Below are 25,098 nucleotides of genomic sequence, written 5' to 3' on the forward strand. Positions count from 1 at the left end.
TTAAAAGCCAATTTTGTCAACTGATTGGTGATCTTTTCTTTATTTGTCCTTAAATTAGATTGCTTGTTTTCAGAGGGAAAAACATGATGTCCCCCTCCTGAATCTTATAACAACAGCTTTCTTCTGGTGAGTTGTAGCTTTAAGAGCCCTCCTTCTTAATGAAGTCAGCCCTATCACAGATTGCCGAAGAATATTCTCTCCATTTAGGCTTTTGTGGAAATAACCCATATTAGTTCCTAATTCCAGCATACCTGGGAGACCATTATGAGCTGTTTCATTATTTCTGAGGAAGCACTGTGGTGGGGAGGTAATACTTAGAGCATTACAAAGCACTTTCACATTTAAATTTGATTTTGGAAAGTATTTTCTTTTTGAGACAGAGTCTCACTCTGTCACTCAGGCTGGAGTGCATGGAGTGCAGTGGTGCAAACACAGCTTGCTGCATCCTCAACCTCCTGGGCTCAAGCAGTCTTTTCCACCTCAGCCTCCCAAGTTGCTAGGACTACAGGTGTATGCTACCACACCTGGCTGATTTTTTTTTCTTTCTTTCTTTTTTTTTTTTTTTTTTTTAGGGAGAACTGGGTTTTGCTGTATTATTCAGGCTAGTCTTGAGCGCCTAACCTCAAGCTATCCTCCCACCTCTGGCTCCCTCTTTGTTGGGATTACAGGCGTGAGCTTTTCTTTTTTTCTTTTTGAGTTGGAATTTCACTCTGTTGTCTAGGCTGGAGTGCAGTGGCTCACTACTGCAACCTCCGCCTCCTGGGTTCAAGCAATTCTCGTGCTTTAGCCTCCTGAGTAGCTGGGATTACAGGCGCCTGCCACCACGCCCAGCTAATTTTTGTATTTTCAGTAGAGACAGGGTTTCGCAATGTTGGCCAGGTTGTTCTTGACCTTCTGACCTCAAGTGATCCGCCTGCCTCGGCCTCCCAAAGTGCTGAGATTACAGTCCTGAGCCACCGCACCCGGCCTCATTTTTCTTTATATTTGCATGTGCCTATGTCTGATGTTAGGTGGAATGTTAATTTATAACTATTGCTACATTTACAAAGTAGGCTATGTTCCAGTCATGGAGGTCGTAAAGTGTAACTGGACAAAGTAAGCTCTGTTTTCCATTATGTAGAAAATCCCCTAGGAGTTAGTGACAATCTTGAGGTTTATACAATGCACCAAAAGTATGCTTCCTGGTACCTCTTGGAGAGGGACTGTCTCCATCACCCAGTTCTCTTTTTCTTTGTAGCACTTTTCCAGTTGTGCACTGCGTTTCCTCTCGTCTGCCTTTGCTTTGCCCCTCAACTGAAGGAAGGTTTCTTGCCCCAGAAAGCTCTTTCTCCTTTTGCCTAAATATTTAAGGTCTCTGATGGAGCTAGGCTGCATTTTTGCTAGCAGTGCAATCTTACTTGAAAATTTCTGAGGTTCATGTTTTGAGGAGCCTGTAAGCCAGGCCACTGGAGGAAGAAACTCATAAGGGACTCTACCAAATTTAGGTAAAAAAAGGCAAGTCTGTGGTGATGATATTTGTTGTCAGTTGAAGGGTGGCTCTGTGGAAGAGGAATTGGAATTCTTAAGAAAGTCTACAAGACCAGAATGAGTTTAATCGGTTGACCTACCTGGGTGGCCAATTTGGAGTCCTAGAAGGAGCTGTCTATGCTTACAACTGCCCAGCTACTGGAAGAAGCTAGTTGACTTTTAAGATCGCCTTCCACTAGGAGAGTCTGTCAGTGCTTCAGAAGTCTCGTTTGTGAGTTGTGTGTTGTAAATGCAGTGGTAAAGCTGACTTGAGCAAAGTGTCCCTGTAATGGATCCCAGTGTTAGGGCCATGGCCCTGCCCCAGCCCAGGCCGGGCCTTTGTGGAGGATGAAAGGCTCATTTCCTAGGCTTAGAGACACTTGCCCAAGAAGCCCTCTTTTCCTCTGCAGGATGTTTACATTTTGCCTCAAAGTGGTAACGACTGTAGAGGACTTAGATTTGTCAGCAGTCTTATTGGAGGAGTGAGATGTGTGCATCTGAAAGGAGATGCAGTGGTGTGGGAGGCCATCGAAGAGTGAGAGGCACTGCCAGGCAAGTACAGATTGAAGGGTGGCAGATCAGTGTGGGCTGCAGCAGTCAGGGCAGTTTGTATGGACCAGGTGCTCAACTCTCCAGGCAGGATCAGAGGGGCAACCTGGGGAGGAGCGGTACCCCCCCAGGGTGCATAAACAACAGAAGGGCATAGGGGGAATGACTGCTTCCAAGTGTGGTGTGGGGGACGAGTGTGGCTGAGGTGGCTTGAGTGCAGGGCATGTGTTGAGGAGTGGGAAGGAAGGTACCTGATCTTGGTATTTCAGAACTAGAGAAGAAACCAAGTTTTTCCCTGGGCCATGTCTTATTTCTTTTTATTGCATGTCAGGGTTACTGAGCCCCTAAAAAAGCTGAATGAGAGCAGTTTCTACAGGAGAAAATTGCTTGAGGAAGTAAATAGGCATCTGAATAACAGGGGAAAGTGTTCATGCTTCTGTCTACTTATTTGCTCAAAAACTGTTGACAGGATCTTGAATCTCAAAGGCTTTTAAATAGAAGGGAGTCACCATGAGAGTGGGGCTGCGTTATGGTAGGGAGTGGCAGTACAGAAATGAAGCAGAGGGCAAGCCCTTCTGTGACTGCAGCGTTATGGTAGGGAGTGGCAGTACAGAAATGAAGCAGAGGGCAAGCCCTTCTGTGACTGCAGAAGGATGATGCGCGGGCTCCCTCAGGACCAGAGTGAGAACCATGAGTTCGTGGCTTTGTGAAGGAGAAGCGCTGGAAGTGTTGAGCTTTGAAAAGAAAAAGAGTAAAACAGCAAAGCCTTGGGAGTCAGTTGAACTGGTCAGTTGCTGAGAGGCTGGCAGCGGAGCGTAGCCATTGGTGAATGTGCCACAGGCAGAGTTTGCTCCTTGGCTGGCAGGTCAGGGACTCATCACTCAGCCCAGCCATAGATACTCTGAGTCCAAAGCCGGCCCAAATCACCTTGGGCCACTCCAAAGAGAGAAATAAATGCCGGTTGTCACTTTCTGATAGGCTGATAATGACTTTATGCTACAAAAACACAGGTGAAGCGGATTGAAAATATAACCATTATTTGGGGATTGATTAATGCCTTTTCCTTACTCATGCAGGGGTTATGAGACTGTCAGTAAATCTAAGACATGTTAAATAATGTAGAAAACTATTTGTAGTATAAGCTGATTTTTTTTTTTTTTTTTGAGACGGAGTCTGGATCTGTAGCCCAGGCTGGAGAGCAGTGGCACGATCTTGGCTCACTGCAAGCTCTGCCTCCCGGGTTCACGCCATTCTCCTGCCTCAGCCTCCCGAGTAGCTGGGACTACAGGTGCCCGCCACCTCGCCTGGCTAATTTTTTATATTTTTAGTAGAGACGGGGTTTCACCGTGTTAGCCAGGATGGTCTCGATCTCCTGACCTTGTGATCCGCCTGCCTCGGCCTCCCAAAGTGCTGGGATTACAGGCGTGAGCCACTGTGCCCGGCCTAAGCTGCTTGTTTAGTAAAAATTATTACACAAATAACTTGAGGAAATAAGGCTAAGTGGTGTTTATCAGACAAGATGAAATTAGGAATTTTTTTTGGTTTTGTTTTTTTAATTTTTAAGAAAGCTATTTTGCCAAATGGGAAAGGTAATTATTTGCTTGGAAAGATACCCCATTTTGGAAATACAGTCCTTGAAACAAAAACTTGTTAGTTTTCTAATGTCTTACTTGATTAAAATTTTGTCAGCTTTTGGGGAAACCTTAAAACACATTTCCTCAGGTAATGTTAAATTGCAGGATCTTCTTTGGAAGTTAGAGGTAACTGACATGCAAATAAATAAAGTCATGCTGTTACCTCTTATTATGATTTTAGTTCATTTTCTTCTGGATATTTAGAAAATATATCAAATTGGAGAAGCCTTAGAATGTTATTTGATAAAGCAGTGTTCCCTGAGAAGTCAAATTTCTTAATTTTTCCTCCAATGTCATCAAAATATGGCTTAGCTGGGCATGATAGTATGTGTCTGTAGTCCCAGCTACTTAGGAGGCTGAGGCAGGCAAATTGGTTCATGCCAGAAGTTTGAGGCCAGCCTAGGCAACATAGCAAGATCCCATTGCTATTTTTTAAAAAAAGTCTTAAAGTAAAACAAATAATATTTCTTTTATCAGAGAAAGAGTGATAAGCCATTGACTTGCTCCAGATCATTCACTCACCACCTTGCCAGGTGACTCACTGAATGAGATACACCAAAGTGGCAGTGAGCTGCTGGGAGGGCGCGATGCCTCAGGGTTCTGGGTTCCCAGATTGTGTTTTGTTGTCTGGCAGGACACTGGATAAACCCAGAGTTGACTCCCCTCCCTGTTTATTTTTTATATATATATAAATATATATATATATAGAGAGAGTATATATTTTTATTTTATATATATATATATTTGTATATTTCCAGGCACTGGGTCTTGCTGTGTCACCCAGGCTGGAGTCAGTGGTATAATCATAGCTCACTGCAGCCTCAAACTCCTGGACGTAAGTGATCCTCCTGCCTCCGCCTCCTGAATAGCTAGGACTATAGGCATGTGCCACCACACCAGGCTAATTGTTTTTTTTCTCTTATTTCCTTTTGTTGTTGTGTTGAGATAAGGTCTTACTTGAATGTCACCTAGGCTGGAGTACAGTGGTGCAGACATGGCTCACTGTAGCCTCTACCTCTTGGGCTTAAGCGATCCTCCTGCCTCAGCCACTTGAGTAGCTGGGACTACAGGTGCATGCCACCATACCTGGCTAATTTTTTTTTTTTTTTTTTTTTTTAGAAAGACAGGGTCCCACTATGTTGCCCAGGCTGGTCTTGAACACCTGCTCTTGAGCAGTCCTCTTTGCTCAGCCTCCCAAAGTGCTAGAAGTATAGGTGTGAGCCACCATGCCCAGCCTGCCCTCTGTAATGACTGTTCCAGCCCACAGTCCTCTGTCACGCTCTCTTCAGAAAGGCTACAGTGTTGATTGAGGTTACAGAAGTTTAGGGCATGGCTTTTCCCCGTGTCTCAAAATAGTGACAACAAAAAACAATTTATGATCTAGTTAAGATGGATTCTGCAGATGATGGCTCTCCTCCAGGAACCCAATTTTTGTCTCACCCTCATAGCATTGTTTTGTCTTTGCATTTGGACTGTCTCTTACTCTCAAGCTCATAATATTCTGACTGTTCAGAACTTTTGACCCTGACAACTTTTCACTATGTAGAAAACTGGCTGGGTGTGGTGGCTCATGCCTGTAATCCCAGCACTTTGGGAGGCCAAGGTAGGAGGGTCAGTTAACCCTGGGAGTTTGAAAACAGCCTGGACAACGTGGTGAAACCTTGTCTCTACAACTAAGTTTTTAAAAATTAGCCAGGCATGGTGGCAAGCGCCTGTGGTCCAAGCTGCTCAGGAGGCTGAGGTGGGAGGATCACTTAAACCTGGGCAGTTGAGGCTGCAGTGAGCTGTGATTGTGCCACTATACTCCATCCTGTACAACAGAGTAAGACTCTGTCTCTAAAAAAAAAAAGACTAAAAAAGCTATTACTTATTTCACTGCACAGTTCTTCCCTACCACCACCATCCTCTTCCTGCTGTTTCTTCCTCTCAATGAACTGAGGAGCAAAGGTTTGGAACAGTCACTTTTCAGCAGGCAATATAGCAGTACTGATTCAAATGTAAAATGTAAATCCACTTTGATCTGGAAAGCTCACTTCTAGGAGTATCTTCCATAGATGTTCACAGAAGTATGCAAAGGTAAACATAGAGGGCTGTTCAGAGTAGCACTGAAACCCAACCTAGGAACCAATTCAAAAAACTGGAGAACCTTCCTAATAGAATAGGATTCAGGTGTCACAGAGGATATCTGTTCTGACGTGGTAAAACGTTCAAGAGCTGCTTAAGTATTTTCGAGTCTATACTTTGTTAAGTGAAAGAAAGGTATACTGCACACGGTAGTGTCATAGCATTCTGCCAGTACTTCTATTACATTTTCTTTATTTCTCACTTAGTTGGCTGAAGTTCATCCTCTACTGGTTTATTCAAGAAGGTTCATGGAGCTGTATTCCCAAAGTTTTTATGAAAATATTTGTGGTTTTATAAATGAATAAACAGCGGAGTGTAGAATTCTTGGGTCCCTCTTTCTTTTTCTGAGGACATTTTAATCACAATTTGTTTCACTGTTGGTGTTGTGCCTCTTTGCCAGATGGTCCCCTTCCATTTGTTTCAACCAGGAGAGCATTAGTCCCACGTTTTTGCTTGACTCATTTCCACAAATCTGCTGTGAGTAGCCCAGGCTTGTTTCTGCTCATCTGGATTTCTGAAGAGAATTTCAGGTTTTCTTGCAGAGGATTTTAGCTTCCTGTCTGAAGTGAAGACATAGTGAGAGCAAGTTTTGGTGAGCACATACAGGCTGAGCACTCCAATTCTATATCTCCCCACCAGGTTACCAACATCAAGAAGACACTCAAAGCCACCGCATCCTCCTCGGCTCAGGAGATGGAGCAGCAGCTGGCTGAACGGGAGTGTCCCCCTCACGCTGAGCAGAGGCAGCCCACCAAGAAGATGTCCAAAGTGAAAGGTCTGGTCTCCAGCCGCCACTAGGGCCGGCTGGGGCAGCTGGCACTCACCAGGCCTGGGTCAGGTGGGGAGGGGACACCAAGGGCCCATTTCCTCCCCTCTCTACCTGCAGTGAGTTCCAGACCTGCCCGTCCCCTCACCAGCACCTCCCCACCCTGTTGGTACTGTTCCAGAAAAACTGTTACTCCCCCTCACCCACTCCGTCCTTCCCCAGTTGTTCCCTTCAGACTCAGGGGCTCCACCAATGCCATCCCAAAACAGGGTCAGACACTGCCCAGCTTCCCTCCAGGAGGTTCTTGTCTCTGTGTAAGGGCTTGTCTCCCTCCCAGTTTTTCTTTTGCTCCATGTCATTTTGTCAGGCTGGTTATAAGCCGGAGGCAGCTTTAACCAGCCTCCAGGGATGATTGTGAAGGAGGCCCCTCCCCTTGTGAGGAGGGGGCGCTCCTCTCCAGCCCCTCGTACCACAGTCCTCACGATGGTGCAGCGATTTCTAGCCAGGCGTCAGGATGCGCTGCTTTCCCTCTCCTGCCTCATCCCTTGTTGGCAGCTCCAGTTCAGGCCGTGGAGGGACGTGATGCTGGGCTGTGTTTACTAAACCCACGGGTTTTCAGCCTCTTAAGCCCAGCTCCGATCTCCGATTAGTTGGGAGCACTGGGTTGACTAACCTCTGGTATCTGAGCACAGACAGAGGGTGCTGTGGATCTGCTGGGTGGCAGAAATGGTTCCTTCCGGCTTGGCGTTCTCTCCTGGCCACTCTTCCTGCTGCCTCTGACTACTCAGCCTTGTTTTTGGTGTGTAGGCCCCAGCTGCCTACTGGAACTGCCGGCTAATGCTTGCTCTCCCAAGATCTTTAACTCCTGGCTGCACCTGGGTAGGGATGGTGGCACCGATGCCCCTCTGTCTGCTGAAGGACCTGTTGCTGCTTCTGTCTTTTCACCCCTGCTTGGCTGATGACCCAGAGCCCTCTGATGATGGCATTCTCCTGGCAAGAGAAAAAGACTTAACTAGACTTCTGAACTTGAACAGTTTCAGGTTATATTTTAATTTTTTTTTTTTGTACAGGTTCTGATTCTAATACATTTCAACATGCTTTTGTCCCCCCTCGTGTCAATATTTGTTATAGACTAATCGCCGGGGATTTTTCACCTGGTTGGAGGGTGGGGGGGGTGGTGTGTGTGTGTGTGTGTGTGTGTGTGTGTGTGTGTGTTTGTGTGTGTAGGTCCTGGACTAATTAATTAAAGTTCATTGAGGAAAAAGCACATTTTACACACACAAAAAAAGTGTAGATTTAATGTATATGACTGGGGTTTGGGGTTGCGTACCTGGTAGATCTTGAGGGGCTGGGATTAGGGTGGTTCAGGAAAATGTGATGCTGTTTCCCCGTGTTTAGCCATGGTCAAAAAATGGATTTCTCCTCTTTCTAAAATGTCCAGCAACTGCCTACTGTTGATCAAATGTTGAAGTATTCTTGTTTCCCTTTTAAGCCAATCCATGTGCCCACATAACATGATGCCCAAGTGGAGAGTTCACTTTAATTTCCAAAGTATGTTTCATGAAACCCCCTGTCAGCTGCTCTGTGGAAAAGGGGTTCTGTTATAAAATAAATGTTGCACTCCCCGCATCCCATATCCTCATTGGAAATTCATTACTCAGGTGTCCAAGCATTCCTTGGTGAGGAAGCCTGTACCCACACCGATTTTACCGCCAAATCCTTTTGGGTAATATCTAGGTGGAACAAATCTTAGGGAAATTTTGGGGAAAGTATATTTCTCAAAAAGCCTAAGAGTGCTGGGCGCAGTGACTCATGCCTGTAATCCCAACACTTTGGGAGACTGAGGTGGGAGGATCATTTGAGCCCGGGAGTTTGAGGCCAGTCCACACAACATAGTGAGATCCCATCTCTGCTACAAATAAAACCCTAAGAGAAGCTGAACACCTTTCAACCTTACAGGTTTTCCCAGCTATTCTTTCTAGACCTCAAACAGTCACTCTCAGCAAGTTTTCTTTCATTTTTGTTTTTCCCACTGGCAAGTAGACTAGGAAACATGGTTTGACTTGTATGAAGTCTGTGACCATTCTTTATTTGATTGCCCCAAGGCCCTAAGGGTCCTCTCCATGATTCATCTTCCTTAAAAATAATGATGGTAACAATAATAACTTGTCTCTAAAGTGCTTTACAAAGTGTGTTTGCATACAATAAGTCATTCAGTCCCTTCCACCCAAACAGCCTTCTGAGGTTGGTAAGGGTATTCAGCCATCCTCGCTTTGCACATGAGAAGACAATCTCAAAGATTTGAAGTGTCCCAGTGGTAACTGGCAGAAGGAGAACTCTTTGATCTCCTGCCTTGCACATCCTGTCATCTGCTCTGTTACATTCTCATCTAGAGTCTGCTCTCCACACTTGACCCTTGCTACCCCTCTACCTGCTGCTGTTCCTCTGAGAGTTCATCTTGCCCTTATTTTGAGGGAGGGAGGGGCAAGCCCAGTGTTAGTGTTGATTTTGCCCTCAAGGACCCTGGCAGGGAAGCAGCAGTGTTCCCATTGTAGAGGCCAGAAAAGCTGCCCAGTGACACAGCCAGGATCAGTCATGGAGCCGTGACAGGCCAGAGCCTGGGCTCCCAGCCACTGAGGAGGGGTGGCAGAGGATTGTTTGGCCAGGTCTGTGTGGGCTGAAAGCTTGGTGACCAGGGACGACGTGATCATCTGCAAGACCAACGCTATCACTGCCCTGAGGATGTTCTTCCCCCGAAAGTCTGCCTCCAATAGCACAGGCACCTATGTCTCAGATGGTGGTGACATCTGAGTACTTGGACTTCATCAGCTGCCTGTAGGAGGTGAGGTAGCAGTAGGTGAGGGCAACACCCCCTTCAGCTTCAGCGGGTGAAAAGTGTGGTTCTCGATGAAGTTGAGCTGGTGTGTGTGCCAGGTCTCTTCCTACAGTGGGTACGTGTCATACAGGATCCCATCAAAGCGACCACCTGGCAGGGTGAGCGCCACCTCCTTCCACAGGACTTTCAAGGGGATGACCTTGTGTGGCTGCTGCTGGGTCCAGTCCTGGAGCAGCTGGAAGATGCTGTCATTGCACTCCATGATCCAGTGTTCCTGGATGGCGACCTCCTGCACCTTCCATGTTCTTGTGGCCATGCCGAAGCCCACCTCTAAGACTCGGCCCCCTTTGGAGGTGGTGAAGGCAGTGAAGGGGGTTGCAGTAGGGGCGCTCTTGCTGCAGATGGAGCCCCAACTTGGAACCCGACGTGCCAGGGCCCAGTCCCGGCAGCCATCTCACTTTTCACACACCTCATTTCTGCTTGCGAAACCCACCCAGCCACTTAATAAGGAAGCAGAGAGTATGGGATAGAGAAATTGTGGGAATAGTGGCCCAGCCAGATGTTCATTGCTCCACTGGGACTCTGGTAGGAGGCTTGGCCTTTAAGCTCTGCAGTTTCCTGTCTGACACCCTGGCAGCTGGGCTCAGGTCTAAAATGTGCAGAAGTGTTTTATAGATAAATAGAACATTCCAAAGAGATGTCCTCATCAACAGTGAGATATCCTAGGGAAGGAGACACCACAATATTAAAGAGAATTACCTCGATGACAGTGCCTGTGGGCTGGCTTGAGCCACCTTCTTTACCTCTGAGCTTTCTGCCTTCTGAAGCCCTTTTTACTCTTTCTGTTCAGATGAGAGGCATTATGGTTCCTATTTGGGTAACATTAGGGAGGTGGTCAAAGCCCCCAGTACAGCCCATTCCTGTGGTCCTAATCCAAGATGGTCATCACTGATAGTAGGATTCTCCTTTCCCCACTTCAGTCACAGGAAATGGGGTGGTGACCAAACAAGCTCAAGTGATAAGCTGCTGGTGATATGTGTACATGTTTGTTGTTTTCTCCACCTCTGAGGTACTGGGTTGCCTGATACCAAAGTGTTCCAGTTTGTGTACTAAAGTTGTTTTTCTGGCAGCCTGAGACTTTGCTTTTTAAAAAATGCAGCAATTGGTTGATTTTTATTGGTCCTGAAGGACCCATCACATTACCCATGGTATCTGAGTTTCAAGTCTAGCATGACTTGGGTAATCTGTGATTGTACGTGTTTCTTCCTGGGATTCTGCACATAGCCAGGAGCATCTCATTGCTTCATTCCATGTTTTCTTGCAGTTATGCCTGGGATATGCAGATGGAAATGCATATTTTATTGTAAATTTCATTTTATATCTAGCTTATATTACCCTTAGGGCATTAAGTGGGTCTTTTAAACTTAGGTCTGTTAAGTAGGTTGTCTATGACTTGACGTTGGGCAGTAAAGGTAGATGCTAAGCAAGTATTTATTATCAAAAGGAAATGTTGAGTCAACATTAACGGTGAGAACTGCTCTTCGTGGTTAAGGATAAAACCAACAAGGAGAGAAGTGATGGGAATGCAGAGACAGGAGGCAGCCCAGCTCTTCTTGGGGTCGTTTACACCCATCCTTGCGTTGGTCTGCGGCGTTTCCCCAGCAGACACCACTGTGGGCTACTCTAATGACTTCTCTTTCCTCCTCGAACAACTTCTGGAGAAGTCGCACAGCTGCAGAGTGGTGCTGCTACACATTCATCATCTAACGTTAGCTGGGTCCTCAGCTATAGGGCCATCTGTCTCGAGTCAGCTGTCACTTAAAAGTTTCACCATTTTCTCTGGTTTGACTTGCTGGAAAAAAAACCATTAAAAAAGTTTCACTATTTTCTTAAAATAGTTTACCTTATCACACCCTCTCGTGTTCACTGGATGACTATCCTTTCTTCCTGGTGAAAGCAGAAACCCTCAGTTTCTCATCTTCCACCTACAGACTCATCTGCATCTGTCGTTACCTCATTGGGAAAAAAGGACGTCTCTCCTTCCATATAAGTATCAGTCATCCCCCTGTGCCATTTCATTTTCTGTTTTTCAGTCCACCCTGCCTTTTCTCCCAAAGTTTTCACTTCTGTGTCTTTAGCCTTTCCTCTAATGAATGTAGGTGATGAATAATTTTACATTTAAGGGGACCCTCCCTGAACCTGATGTCCCTTCCCAGCCACTGCCTTTTTCATCTTTAACGACCATGCTTCTTGAGAGTTATCTACCCTTTCTGTCCCTCTCTTCTCCTTCACTGACATGTGACGTCTACTGCTACCCAGCCACTGATCATATCATTTTCTTGTCAAGGGGACCATTGATCTCCAACTTGCTATCCTCCTCAGTTTTTATCTGGCTTGATCTTTGTGTTACACTTGGCACTGTTGGGCCCACTTCTTTAAGTGTTCTCTTAGTTTTCATGGCTCCAGTCTTTCCAGGTTTTCCTGTGTTCCTTGGCCTATTTTAACGTTTCTTCAGGGGCACCTCTTCCTTTGGAGTTGGAGGTGTTTTCTAGGGTTCCATTGTGACCTCATTTTACTTTTATACATCTCCAGAAGTTGTGTGATTCACTGCCATGGTTCCACTTTCATTTCTAATGCCCAAATCTCTACCTCTGGCTTGTTCTGCCAACATGAATAGTCAGCAGCCACCTGGACATTTCTGCTTGCCATCTCCCAGGTCCACTCCTGTAGTCGGTAATCGGTGCCCACCATTCACCAAGTATATTAGTTTGCTAAGTCTACCATAACAGGATGCCACAGACTAGGCCTAAGCAACAGAATTTTCTTTTCTCACAGTTCTGGAGGCTTGAAGTCTAAGATCACAGTGTCAGGAGGTTTGATTTCTCCTGAGGCCTCTCTCCTTGGCTCGCAGATGGCCGTCTTCTTGCTGTGTCCTCACATGGCCTTTTCTCTTTGCGTGTGTGTGTGTGTGTGTGTGTGTGTGAGATGGGGTCTTGCTCTGTCACCCAGGCTGGAGTGCAGTGGCACAATGACAGCTCACTGCCCCCTCAACCTCCTGGGCTCAAGTGATTCCTTCCACCTCAGCCTCTCAAGTAGCTGGGACTACAGTTGCGTGCCACCACGCCTGGCTAATTTTTTGTATTTTTGGTAGAGACGGGGTTTCACCATGTTACCCAGGCTGGTCTCGGACTCCTGAACTCAAGCAGTCTGTCTGCCTTGGCCTCCCAAAGTGCTGGGATTATAGGCATGAGCCACTGCGCCAGGCCAGGCCTCTTCACTCTGCACACTTACATCTGGTGTCTCGTCCTTTTATAAGGACGTTGGTCCTATTGGATTACGGCCCCACCCTTAGGACCTCATTTAACCTTAATTGCCTCTTTAAAGGCCCTGTCACTAAATACAGTCACATTGGGGGTTAGGACTTCAACATAATGAGTTTTGGGAGAGACAGTTCAGTTCATAACAGCCATTTGCCTGAGCAAGAACTGGGGGTTCTTCCTTAACTCCTCTGTGTCGCATATCTGATTCACCACATCTTGACCGTTCTACAGGCGTACCTTGGAGATACTGTGGATTTGGTTCCAGACCACTGCAATAAAGCAAATAGTGCTGTAAAGTAAGTCACACGAAGTTTTTGGTTTCCCAGTGCATATAAAAGCTGTGTCTATACTGTAGCCTATTAAGTACCCAATAGCATTATATATATTAAAAAAAGTACATACCTTAACTAAAAATACAAAAAAATGCTAACAATTGAGCCTTCAGCACGTCGTAATCTTTTTGCTGGTGAAGGGTCTTGTCTCAGTGTTGATGGCTGCTGACCAGTCAGGGTGCTGGTTGCTGAAGGTAGGGATGACTGTGGCAATTTCTCAAAATAAGATAATGATGAAATTTGCCACGTTAATTGACTCTTCCTTTCACAAAAGATTTCTCTGTAGCATGTAACGCTGTTTGATGCATTTTACCCACAGTAGAACTTATTTCAAAATTGGAGTCTTCTCAAACCGTGCCGCTGCTCTATCAACTAAGTTTATATAATATTCTAAATCCTTTGCTGTCATTTCAACAGTGTTCACAGCATCTTCACCAGGAGTAGATCCCATCTTAAGAGACCACTTTTTTTTTTTTTTGAGATGGAGTTTTGCTCGTCACCCAGACTGGAGTGCAATGGCACCATCTCGCCTCACTGCAACCTCTGCCTCCTGGGTTCCAGCGATTCTCCTGCCTCAGCCTCCCGAGTAGCCTGGATTACAGGCACCCACTACCATGCCTGGCTAATTTTTGTATTTTTAATAGAGATGGGGTTTCACCCTGTTGGCCAGGCTGGTCTCAAACTCCTGACCTCAAGTGATTGACCCATCTCGGTCTCCCAAAGTGCTAGGATTACAGACGCGAGCCACTGTGCCAGGCCAGAAACCACTTTCTTTGCTCATCCATAAGAAGCATTCCTCATCCACTAAAGTTTTGTCATGAGATTACAGTAATTCAATCACATCTTCAGGTTCCACTTCCAGTTATCTTGCTGTTTCCACCATATCTGCATTTACTTCTTCCACTAAAGTCTTGAACCATTCGAAGTCATCCATGAGAGTTGGAATCAGCTTCCTTTCAACTCCTGTTAATGTTGATATTTTTATCTCCTCCTGTGAATCAAGAATGTTTTTAATGGCATCTAGAATGGTGAATCCTTTCCAGAAGGCTTTCAGTTTACTTTGCCCAGATTAATCAGAGGTATCACTATGTCTACTGTAGCCTTTGAAGTATATTTCTTAATAATAAGACTTGAAAGTCCAAATTACTCCTTGACCCATGGGCTGCAGAATGGATGTTGTATTAGCAGGCATAAGAACAATCTGGCTAGGCATGGTTTGGCTCATGCCTGTAATCCTAGCACTTTGGGAGGCTGAGGTGGGTGGATTGCCTGAGCTTAGGAGTTCTAGACCAGTCTGGGCAACAAGGTGAAACCCTGTCTCTACTAAAACAAAAAATTAGCTGGCATGGTGGTGTGCATCTGTAGTCCCAACTGCTTGGGAGGCTGAGGCACAAGAATCACTTGAACCGGGGAAGTGGAGGTTGCAGTGAGCTGAGATCATGCCACTGCATTCCAGCCGGGGGGGACAGAGCAAGACTGTCTCAAAAAATAAATAAATAAATAAAGCATTAATCTCCTTGTACTTCTCCATCAGAGCTCTTGGATGGCCAGATGCATTGTCAGTAAGCAGTAATATTTTGAAAGGAATCTTTTCCTGAGCAGTAGTTCTCAACAGCAGTCTTAAAATATTCAGTGAAGCCTGCTATAAACAGATGTGCTGTCATTCAGGCTTTGTCGTTTCATTCACAGAGCACAGGCAGAGGAGATTTTGTGTAATTCTTAAGAGCCCTAGGATTTTCAGAATGATGAATGAGCACTGGCCTCAAAGTCACCAGCTGCATTAGCTTCTAACAAGAGAATCAGCCTGTCTTTTGAAGCTTTGAAGCCAGGCGTTGACTTCTCTCTAGCGATGAAAGCCCTAAGTAGCATTGCCTTCTAGTAGTTTCATCTACATTGAAAGTCTGTTGTTTATGTTGCAGAGATTGCTTCTTTCCTTAAACCTTGTGAACCAAACCTCTGCTAGTCTCAGACTTTTCTTCTGTAGCTTCCTCACTTCTCTCAGCCTTCAATAGAATTAAAGAGAGTTAAGGCCTTGCCCTAGATTAGGCTTTGGCTTAAAGGGAGTTTTGTGGCTGGTTTAATCTTCTATCCAGACCCACTAAAACGTTCTCCATATCAGCAATAAGACTGTTTTGCTTTCTTACTCACGTGTTCACTGGAGTAGTACTTTAATTAACTTCAAGAACTTTTGTATTCACAACTTGGCTAACTGGTGCAAGAGGCCTAGCTTTGGCCTATCTCGGCTTTCAACATGGTTTCCCCACTAAGCGGATAATCATTCTAGTTTTTGATTTGAAGTGAGAGTTGTGCGACTCTTCCTTTTGCTTGAACACGTAGAAGCACTGCAGGGTTATTCAGTGACCTAGTTTCAATATTGTGTCCCAGGGAATAGAGAGGCCCAAGGAGAGGGAGAGAGATGGAACAGCTGGTTGGTGGAGCAATCAGAACAAACATACATTTATTGATTCAATTTACAGTCTTATGTGGGGTGGTTCAGTCATCTCAAAGCAATTACCATAGTAACATAAAAGATCATGATCACCAAAACAGATATAATGAAAAAGTTTAAAATATTGCAAGAATTACCAAAATGTGACACAGACATGAAGTGAGCACATGCTATTGGGAAAATGGTGCTGACAGACTTGCTTGACTCAGGGTTGCCACAAACCTTCAATTTGTAGAGTGCAGTATCTGCAAAGGCAATAAAGTGATACACAATAAAACAAGCTGTGTATGTATTTTATTATTGTTTGAACTCATCCTTTTTCCATCTCTGCCACCTCAAGCATTTGAAAATTTATTCATTCAGTCACTTTTTATTTTTATTTCTCTTTTGAGACAGGATCTCGCTTTGTCACCCAGGCTGGAGTGCAGTGGTGGGATCATAGCTTGCTGCAGCCCCTCGACCTTACAGGCTCAAGCAGTCCTCCCACCTCAGCCTCCCAAGAAACTAAGAATACAGGCATACATCACCAAACCCATCTAATTTTTTATTTTTTTAAAAAAAATTTTTTCTTTTGAAACAGAGTTTCGCTCTTATTGCCTAGGCTGGAGTGCAGTTGGTGCAATCTCAGCTCACAGTCACCTCTGCCTCCCGGGTTCAAGCAATTATCCTGCCTCAGCCTCCTGAGTAGCTGGGATTACAGGCATGTGCCACCACTCCCAGCTAATTTTGTATTTTTAGTAGAGTTGGGGTTTCTCCATGTTGGTCAGGGTGGTCTCGAACTCCCGACCTCAGGTGATCTGCCCACCTCAGCCTCCCAAAGTGCTGGGATTATAGGCATGAGCCACCACACCTGGTGCTAATTTTTTCCTTTTTGCAGGGATGGGGTCTCGCTATCTTGTCAGGGCTGGTCTCAAACTCCTGGGTTCAAGTGATCCACCTCTGCCTCCCAAAGTGTTGGGATTACAGGCGTGAGCCACTGTGCCTGGCCCAGTACACTCTTTGCATACACATTATATGCTAGGGATGCAGCCAAAGAAGTTTAAAAAATATACAACTTAAGTAGGCCGGGTGGGGTGGCTCACGCCTGTAATCCCAGAACTTTGTGAGGCCGAGGCAGGCGGATCACTGGAGGCTAGGAGTTCGAGACCAGTCTGGTCAACATGGCAAAACCCCATCTCTACCAGAAATACAAAAATTAGCTGGGCATGGTGGTGTACACCTATAATCCTAGCTACTTGAGAGGCACGAGAATCACTTGAACCTGGGAAGCTGAGGTGGCAGTGAGTTGAGATCGTGTCACTGCACTCCAGCCTGGGCGACAGTGAGATTCTGTCTCTAAAAAAATGAAAAAGTAGATGGAAATGATAAAGCTAAATGAAGAAAAATTAATTGGAAAATCAAAATTATAAATCTAATAGAATTCATTTGATATAGGCTGGCACGGTGGCTCACGCCCGTAATCCCAGCACTTTGGGAGGCAGAGGCGGGCGGATCAGTTGAGGTCAGAAGTTGGAGACCAGCCTGACCAACATGGTGAAACCCTGTCTCTACTAAAAATACAAAAATTAGCCGGGTGTGGCGGTGGGTGCCCGGAATCCCAGCTACTTGGGAGACTGAGGCAGGAGAATTGCTTGAACCTGGGAGGTGGAGGTTGTAGTGAGCCGGGATCACGCCATTGCACTCCAGCCTAGGCAACGGAGCAAGACTCCGTCTCAAAACAAAGAAAAAAAAAAAACAAAACCATTATTCTGATGTAATGAAAAATACCCGTCAAATCGAATTAAGAAAAGACAATGAGTAAAGAGAACTGTTATGATTTTAAGAATACGTTACCCACAATCATTTTGGAATTCAAAATAGTTTCCTGGGAGGATGAATAATCATAAGTTATTCAAAGAGATAAAATACTAGAACTGGCTAATAAGAAATGAATGTAAAAACCACGGAAGTTGTACTTCTAAAACTGGGCTCATGTTTACTGGGTGAGTTTTTGTTATTAAAGGATCCAATGATTCTCTTTCATCATAAGCTGACCAGGTTAAAAATAAGGGAATGGAGGCTAGGTGCGGTGGCTCACGCCTATAATCCCCACACTTTGGGAGGCTGAGGTGGACAGATCACTTGAGGTCAGGAGTTTGAGACCAGCCTGGCCAACATGGTGAAACCCCGTCTCTACTAAAAATACAAAAATCAGTTGGGCGTGGTAGCACACACCTGTAGTCCCAGCTATTCGAGAGGCTAAGCCATGAGAAACGCTTGAACCTGGGAGGCAGAGGTTGCAGTGAGCTGAGATCATGCCACTGCACTCCAGCCTGGGCGACTGAGCGAAATCCTATCTCAAAAAAAAAAAAAAAAAAAAGTGGAATGGAAAATTCAATTTACAAAAATGTGACTAGTTGAGACCTGTTACCAAACTCCAACAAAGATGTTTATTCTTTTAAAATAACCTTGTTTATGTAGATGAAAACAATTCTGTAAAATTCAACCTATAATCCTGTCACGAATTAGACAATTTAAGAAAAAGAGGATGCTTCCCTAATGTGATAAGATACGCATATTTAAGTCCAGTGACCACATTGTTATTCCAGTAGAAACACCAAGGCCTTCCCACAAAAGCAGTGATCTTGATATGCTCCTGGCCATTCAAAATGAGTTTTAAATCTGAACCGCGACTGATGGTTCTAGCAAGAAGAGAGCCCTCTCTCTAGTCACTGAACTGCTGTGGTTCCCAGAAAACGCTGTACCCATCTGCACCCCTTGACTTTTGACTACACTGTCCACACTCCCTGGGTTTCCACCTGGCAAATACTCATCTATGAAAACCTTTTCCAACCTCCCATTTCCAGGGGTAATCACTCCCACTTGGCAGTGTTTCAGCACTGCACAACTTTTTCTGTTTGCACCTGTTACCCTGCATTACATTCCTCTGTTAAGGCATCTGACCCCTTTGTACCACAGTGTGAGCTCCCTCAGGGGAGGGACTGTGCTCTACAGTCCCTGTGTCTGCAGTGCCTCTCATGATGCTCAGCACATAATCCGTAAGGCATGTCCTGTAAGAACTGTCGCAGGCACACTCTGGTCCACTGTGATAGGGGATGGAGTCTGAAGTCACCAGGAGCCCTGGATGCTGGGGTCACACTCCTTTTTGGGGCTTGCACTAATCATTGCCAAAAAACGTTCTTCAGGGTCGTGGCTCCAGTGGGTAGGCATATGCCAACTTAGGCTTGCCCAGCTGGGGTAGCCAGCACCTGAACACTTACTATGTACTAGGTGCTGGGTTAAACACTGCATGGGTAGCTCACTGGATCCTCACAATGACTCTGAGATAGGTGCTATTATAACTCCTATTTTCCTACTGAGGAAAGAAGTTCTGAGTTACTTTATGGTGGAGCTGGGACTTCTATCTGGGTGTGACTCAGGCAAAGCCACCCTCCCACAGGATTTTCTGACCTGAGGTTCAGGCACTTCTGGAAGGCTGGGGGTGACAGAGATCAAGGCCCAGGTTTAGGGCTCAAGACTGGGCAGGGTGGCCAGCAAAGGGGCTACTAGCTCTGCCAGGCTGTTCATAGTGTTCTGTAATTTGATGCTTTTTTTTTTTTTTCCTTTTTGAAACGGAGTCTCTGTTGCCCAGGCTGGAGTGCAGTGGTGCCATCTCGGTTCACTGCAACCTCCACATCCTGGGTTCAGGTGATCCACCCTCCTTGGCCTCCCAGAGTGCTGGGATTACAGATGTGAGCCACCGCACCTGGCCTGTAATTTGCTTTTTAATATATTGTGACCATCTTTCCAGGTTGTAGTAGTTTTAAAATATGTCTAAAAATTCTTTAATACTCCTCCCATAAAAGGTAGAGCCTGATTCCTCTCCCCTTGAATATGGGCCAGTCTCTGTGACACACTTGTATTGGGTGGAATGTGGCAGCATGATGGTGAGTGACATCTGAGGCTAGATTAGAAAAGGTTGCTACAGCATCCACCTAGTCTGCCTGTCTTGGGACACATGACTTGGGATCCCTGAGCTGATTTGTAAGAAGTCCAGTTGGGTTGGGGAGGAGAGACGCCCAAGGCGTCTTCACAGTACAGGTGACAAGTGGGAGTGAGCGGGCCTGCAGGTGACTCCAGCCCCAGCCATAGAGGCTGATTCAAACACAGCAGAGAAGGCCCCTGCCCAGCCACCCCTCTGCCGGATTGCAGATTGTTTAGGAAAATAAACACTACTGCTGTTTTACGCTACACGTTTTGGAGTAGTTTATCACACTGCGTGAGACAACTAGAATTGATGTCAATAAGAATGGTGCTACCTCTTTAATTCCATCATGTGGATGTGTCAATTTGTACAGCTGTTCTCCTAACCCTGAGAAAAGTATCTCGATTCACAAAAACGTTTCCACATGTGTAACCCAGATGTCAGCCTGCCGTTTTGAGGGTTATTACCTTCCTCTGGCATGTTTGGTAGGGCAGAGCCTTGTTTCACATCCACTGCTGGTCAGCTCTGCAATGCAGCTCCTCAGCAGTGTCCTGGCTCTTCCAGGTCCCCGCTCACTCCCCTCCTACTGGGCACCCCTTGGAACTCCTGGACCACTGTCATCTTCGGTGCAGTACTACTCACCCTGGGCCAGCCTCCTCCCTGACCTGGGTTAAAGTCTGATTACTCTCTAGAACAGTAGCTAGCTTTTTTTTTTTTTTTTTTTTTTTCGAGATGGGCTCTTGCTGTGTTGCCCAGGCTGGAGTGTAGTGGCACGATCTCGGTTCACTGCAACCTCCGCCTCCTGGATTCAAGCAAGTCTCCTGCTTCAGCCTCCCGAGTAGCTGGGATTAGAGGCACCCGTCACCACACCCAGCTGATTTTTGTATTTTTAGCAGAGACTACCCTGTTGGCCAGGCTGGTCTTGAACTTCTGAGCTCAAGTGATCTGCCTGCCTCAGCCTCCCAAAGTGCTGGGATTACAGGTGTGAGCCACCATGCCCGGCCTAGAACAATAGCTTTCAACCAGGGACAGTTTTGCCATGGGGATCTTTGGCAATATTTGGAGACTTTTTTATTGGTAATTTTTATTGAGATAATTGAAGATTCATATGCAGTAGTAAGAAATAACACAGAGGGATCCCTTGTATACTTTGTTCAGTTTCTTTCAATGGTAACGTTTTGCAAAACTAGCATAGGACAAGGAGGATACTGGTTTATTTGTGTATGTGTGCATGTGTGTTAAGTTCTATGCAGTCTTACCACCTGCATAGGTTTGTGTTTCCACCACAGTCAAGATACTGAACATTCCCGTCACCACAAGGCTCCCTCTTGTTGCTCTTTAATAGCTACACCCACTTCCCTCCTGCCCGCACCCCCTCCATAATCCTGGCAACCACAAAACAGTTCTCCATTTCTGTGACTTTTTCATTTCAACATTATTATATAAATAGAATTATACATGTCACCTTTGGGAATTGTCTTTTTTCACTCAGCATAATTCCCTGGAGATTCATCCAGGTCGTGTGTATCAGTAGTTCACTCCTTTTCATTGCCAAGTAGTAGTCCACAGTATGGATGTACCACAGTGTGTTTAACCATTCACCTGTTAAAGGACATCTGGATGGTTTCCAGTTTAAGGCTATTAATAAAGCTGCAATAAACGTGTGTAGGTTTTGGTGTGAACACAGTCTTCATTTCTCTGAGATAATTGCCCAGGAGTGCAACTGCTGGGTCATATGGTAGTTGTATGTTTAGTTTTGTAAGAACTGCCAACTTTTCCAGAGTGACTGTCATCTTACATTTCCATCAGCTGTGTAGGAATGATCCAGTTTCTCCACATCTTGCCAGCATTGGGTGTTATCGCTGTTTTAGATTTTAGCCATTTGATAGGTGTGTAGCCTTCAGCCATACCACCCTGAACATACCACATCTCGTCTGATAGGTGTGTACCTATCACAAAACCGCATTAAGGTTTTAATGTACATTTCCCTAGTGGCTAATGATGTTGAATATCTTTTCATGTCCCTATTTGTCATCTCTGTATCGTCTTTGGTGAAATGACTCTTCATGTCTTTTGTTCATTTTCTAATTGGGTTGTTTATTTACTGCTGAGTTTTGAGAGTTCTTTATATATTCCAGGTACTAGTCCTTTATCAGATCTGGAGACATACTTGGTTATCACCATGAGGTGGGTGGGAAGAGGTCTGCTACTGGCACCTAGTGGGTAGAGGCCAGGGATGCTGCTAAACATCCTACAGTGTACAGGCCAGCCACCACATCAGAGAATAATGTGCTCCAAAACAGAAATAGTGCCCAGGGTGAGAAACCTTGCTCTAGCAACTCTACAGTGTACGGACTCTAGAAACCCCAGCTCCACGGAGACAAAAGCTGCTGTTTGGGGACCCCTCCATACTTCTCCCTGTGTACCTCTTCATCTGGCTGTTCATTTATATCCTTTATAATATCTTACAGGTGTGGTGGTTCACACCTGTAGTCCCAGCTACTTGCTGGGTGGGAGGCTCAGGTGGGAGGATCGCTGGAGCCCAGGAGTTCAAGGCAGCAGTGAGCTATGATCATGCCATTTCACACCAGCCTGGGCAACAGAGCAAGACCCTGTCTCTAAAAGAAAAAAAAATTCCTTTCTAGTAAACTGGCAATAGTAAAGTGTTTCTTTGAGCTCACAGGTGAGCTGTTATATCAAATTATCAAACCTAATAAGGGGGTTATGGAAGCCCCCAGTTTGTAGCTAGGTCAGATGTAGGAGTGTGGATAACCTGGGGACCCACTACTTGTGATTGACATCCGAAGTTGGGTCAATTTTGTAGGACTGAACCCTTAACCTGTAGGAGGTGCGTTAACTCCAGGTAGTTAGTGTCAAAATTGAATTAAGTTGTAAGACACCCAGCTGGGATTTCCACCAAGAATTGGAAAATTGCTACAGCATAGAAAACCCACACATTTGAGTCAGAAGTACTGTGAGTGGAGAAAGTTTTTTCTTTAACTATACACACTCTCACACTAGCAACTAACATTGAATGCCTTTTCTGTTTAGGGCATCATGCTTCACACTTTACATGGATCACTTCCTTCAGTTCTCACAGTAACTCTTGGAAGCATGTATCATTCTCTCTCTTTTACAATGAGGAAACTGAAGGTTAGAGGTGACATGACTTGCCCAAGGTGACACAGCTAGAAAGTGGTCTCTGCTCTCAACTGATCTACAGCACTGCCTCCCTAAGATTGCTATTGAAACACCAGGGGTTCAGGCTAGGTCTGCTGCTTGCAGCACAGAAAGCCAGTGACTGAGAGGACGAGTATTGCCAAGGAAGAAGGTGCTGCAGCGGAGGAGACAGCAGATCAGTCTTAAACCCATCTCTGTGACTAACTAAACTTGGGGGTTTACTTAGCAGAGAAGAAATATAACAATGTATTGGAAAATAGGACCTAGGGAGGGGTAAGGAAACAAAATCAGGGGTCTGGCATCTCATTGTCTGGATGCCATGATCTGGTGAGTTTCAGTTCTTTGATGCTTTTTGAGAGGTCTGCTAGTCCTTTCCTAAGGAAGGAAGTCAGAGAAAACAAATGTAAGTTTCAAGCTTTAAAACCAGAAGGGCCCATTTTTATGTTTATCCAAAAGAACTGTCTATGGCAGCGGTCCCCAAGATTTTTGCCACCAGGGACTGGGTTTCATGGAAAACAATTTTTCCACAGACAGGGTGGGAGGTGGTGATTTGGGATAAAACTATTCCACCAGATCATCAGGCATTAGATTCTCATAAGGAGCACACAACCTCACAGGCACAGTTTCACAACAGTTTGTACTCCTATGAGAGTCAAACGCACCACTGATCTGACAGCAGGTGGGGCTCAGGCAGTAATGCTCATTTACCTGCCACTCACCTGTTGTGTGGCCCAGTTTCTTTCTTTCTTTCTTTTTTTTTTTTTTTTTCCTGAGACAGAGTCTCGCTCTGTCACCCAGGCTGAAGTGCAGTGGCACAATCTTGGCTCACCGCAACCTCCGCCTCCTGGGTTCAAGCAATTCTCCTGCCTCAGCATCCCAAGTAGCTGGGATTACAGGTGCCCGCCAACACGCCCGGCTAATTTTTTGTATTTTTAATAGAGACAGGGTTTCACCATTTTGGCCAGGCTGGTCTCCAGCTCCTGACCTCAGGTGATCCACCCGCCTCGGTCTTCCAAAGTGCTGGGATTACAGGCTTGAACCACCGCGCCCGGCCTAATACTGATTTCTAAGTACTATCCTGAGATGACCAGCAGAGGGCAGCAGTACATTAGAGTGCTGAAGGAATGACGCTGGACCCTTAGGCTTCATGGTATGTTCTCGGCAAAGGCAGAGCCTGGGCCGTGGGGTGTTGGCATCAATGGACTCAGGAGGAATTTAGAACACAGACAAGGTGGTTAATTTTTTCTCCAAATTGGAGTTATTTGTCTGAAAGTCTATGGTGTGGACTAGGAATAAGATGACTTGGGGCCAGGCGCATTGGCTCACGCCTGTAATCCCAGCACTTTGGCACGCCAAGGCGGATGGATCACCTGAGGTCAAGAGTTCGAGACCAGCCTGGCCAACATAGCAAAACCCCGTCTCTATTAAAAATACAAAAATTAGCTGGGCCTGGTGGTGTGTGTCTGTAATCCCAGCTACTCAGGATGCTGAGGCAAGAGAATCACTTGAACTGGGGAGGCAGAGGTTGCAGTGAGCCGAGATCGTGCTACTGCACTCCAGCCTGGGCAACAGAGCAAGACTCCATCTCAAAAAAAAAAAAAAAAGACTTGGGAAAGTCAAGACTGGTGGTCCCAGTGCCATGGAGGAATTCTGACTGAGGAGAGACCTCCAAGAGTGCTTAGATAGAGGGCACCTCTCCCATCCGTGCAGCACCACACGAGTCCCAGGCTGTTGTCAGAGCATGGTGAATGTGTGTGTGTGTATGTGTGTGCGTGCGTGCAAATGTCCACCCGCCAGAGCACGGTGAGAGTGTGTATGTGCATGCACAAATGTCCACCCCGCCCTCCAGAAAAGCAGCTGAATTATCTTCCCTGTATGCCACCCTCTGTCTTGGAGCTGTCTAGTTCTCCGTCTTATCGGGGACCTGAGGCAGCTGAATATAAAGGGCGTGGGTGGTGATGCAGGACCGTAGACTGTGGTGGGCGAAGGGCCTGAGAATGCAGCCTCGGGCCTCCTTTCACCCTAGGAAGCCAGAGAAACCTCAGGGAGATTTGAAGCCCCTGGGGTCAGATGCAGAACTGTGCATATATAAATACGCACTTATATAGCTTATTTTAAAAACTTTTAATCTTGAAATAATTATAGATTCACAAGAAGTTGTAAAAATAGTAGCAAGGCTCTGTGTGCCTTTCAACCAGTTACTCCCAGTGGTAACATCTACATTACTTAAGCACAATAGGTAAACGAGGAAATTGACATTGGTACGATCCAGGCCTTATTTGGACTTAGAGAGTTTTACACACACTTATGTGCATGTATGTAGGTATAGTTCTGTGCAATTTTATCACATGTATAGATTGGTGTAACTCCCACCACAATCAAGATACAGAACTGTTCCATCACCCCAAAGATCCCTCATGCTACCCTTTTATATTAAT

General features: G+C 45.6%; 1 protein-coding gene and 1 pseudogene across 8 annotated transcripts in view; one reads left to right on the forward strand and one right to left on the reverse strand.

The window, feature by feature from the left end:
* The window catches only part of COPS7B (COP9 signalosome subunit 7B), a 28,057-nt gene extending 20,373 nt beyond the window's left edge, over positions 1-7,684 (forward strand). For 6 of the 8 annotated variants that reach the window (XM_054477494.2, XM_063648110.1, XM_054477501.2 and 3 more), the window contains one exon: positions 6,453-7,684. In XM_054477494.2, the coding sequence (XP_054333469.1) occupies positions 6,453-6,611 (159 nt within the window). In that variant the 3' untranslated portion in view covers positions 6,612-7,684. Of the gene's footprint in view, positions 1-58; positions 122-6,452 lie in introns of those variants that run through there. The other 2 variants (XR_010122901.1, XR_010122902.1) reach the window with 2 other exon arrangements.
* A 1,348-nt stretch (positions 7,685-9,032) lies between these two features.
* On the reverse strand, positions 9,033-21,409 carry LOC129031622 (guanidinoacetate N-methyltransferase-like; annotated as a pseudogene).
* Positions 21,410-25,098: the final 3,689 nt, after the last annotated feature.

This window comes from Pongo pygmaeus, chromosome 11 (assembly GCF_028885625.2).
Source record: "Pongo pygmaeus isolate AG05252 chromosome 11, NHGRI_mPonPyg2-v2.0_pri, whole genome shotgun sequence".
NCBI classification, from domain to species: domain Eukaryota; kingdom Metazoa; phylum Chordata; class Mammalia; order Primates; family Hominidae; genus Pongo; species Pongo pygmaeus.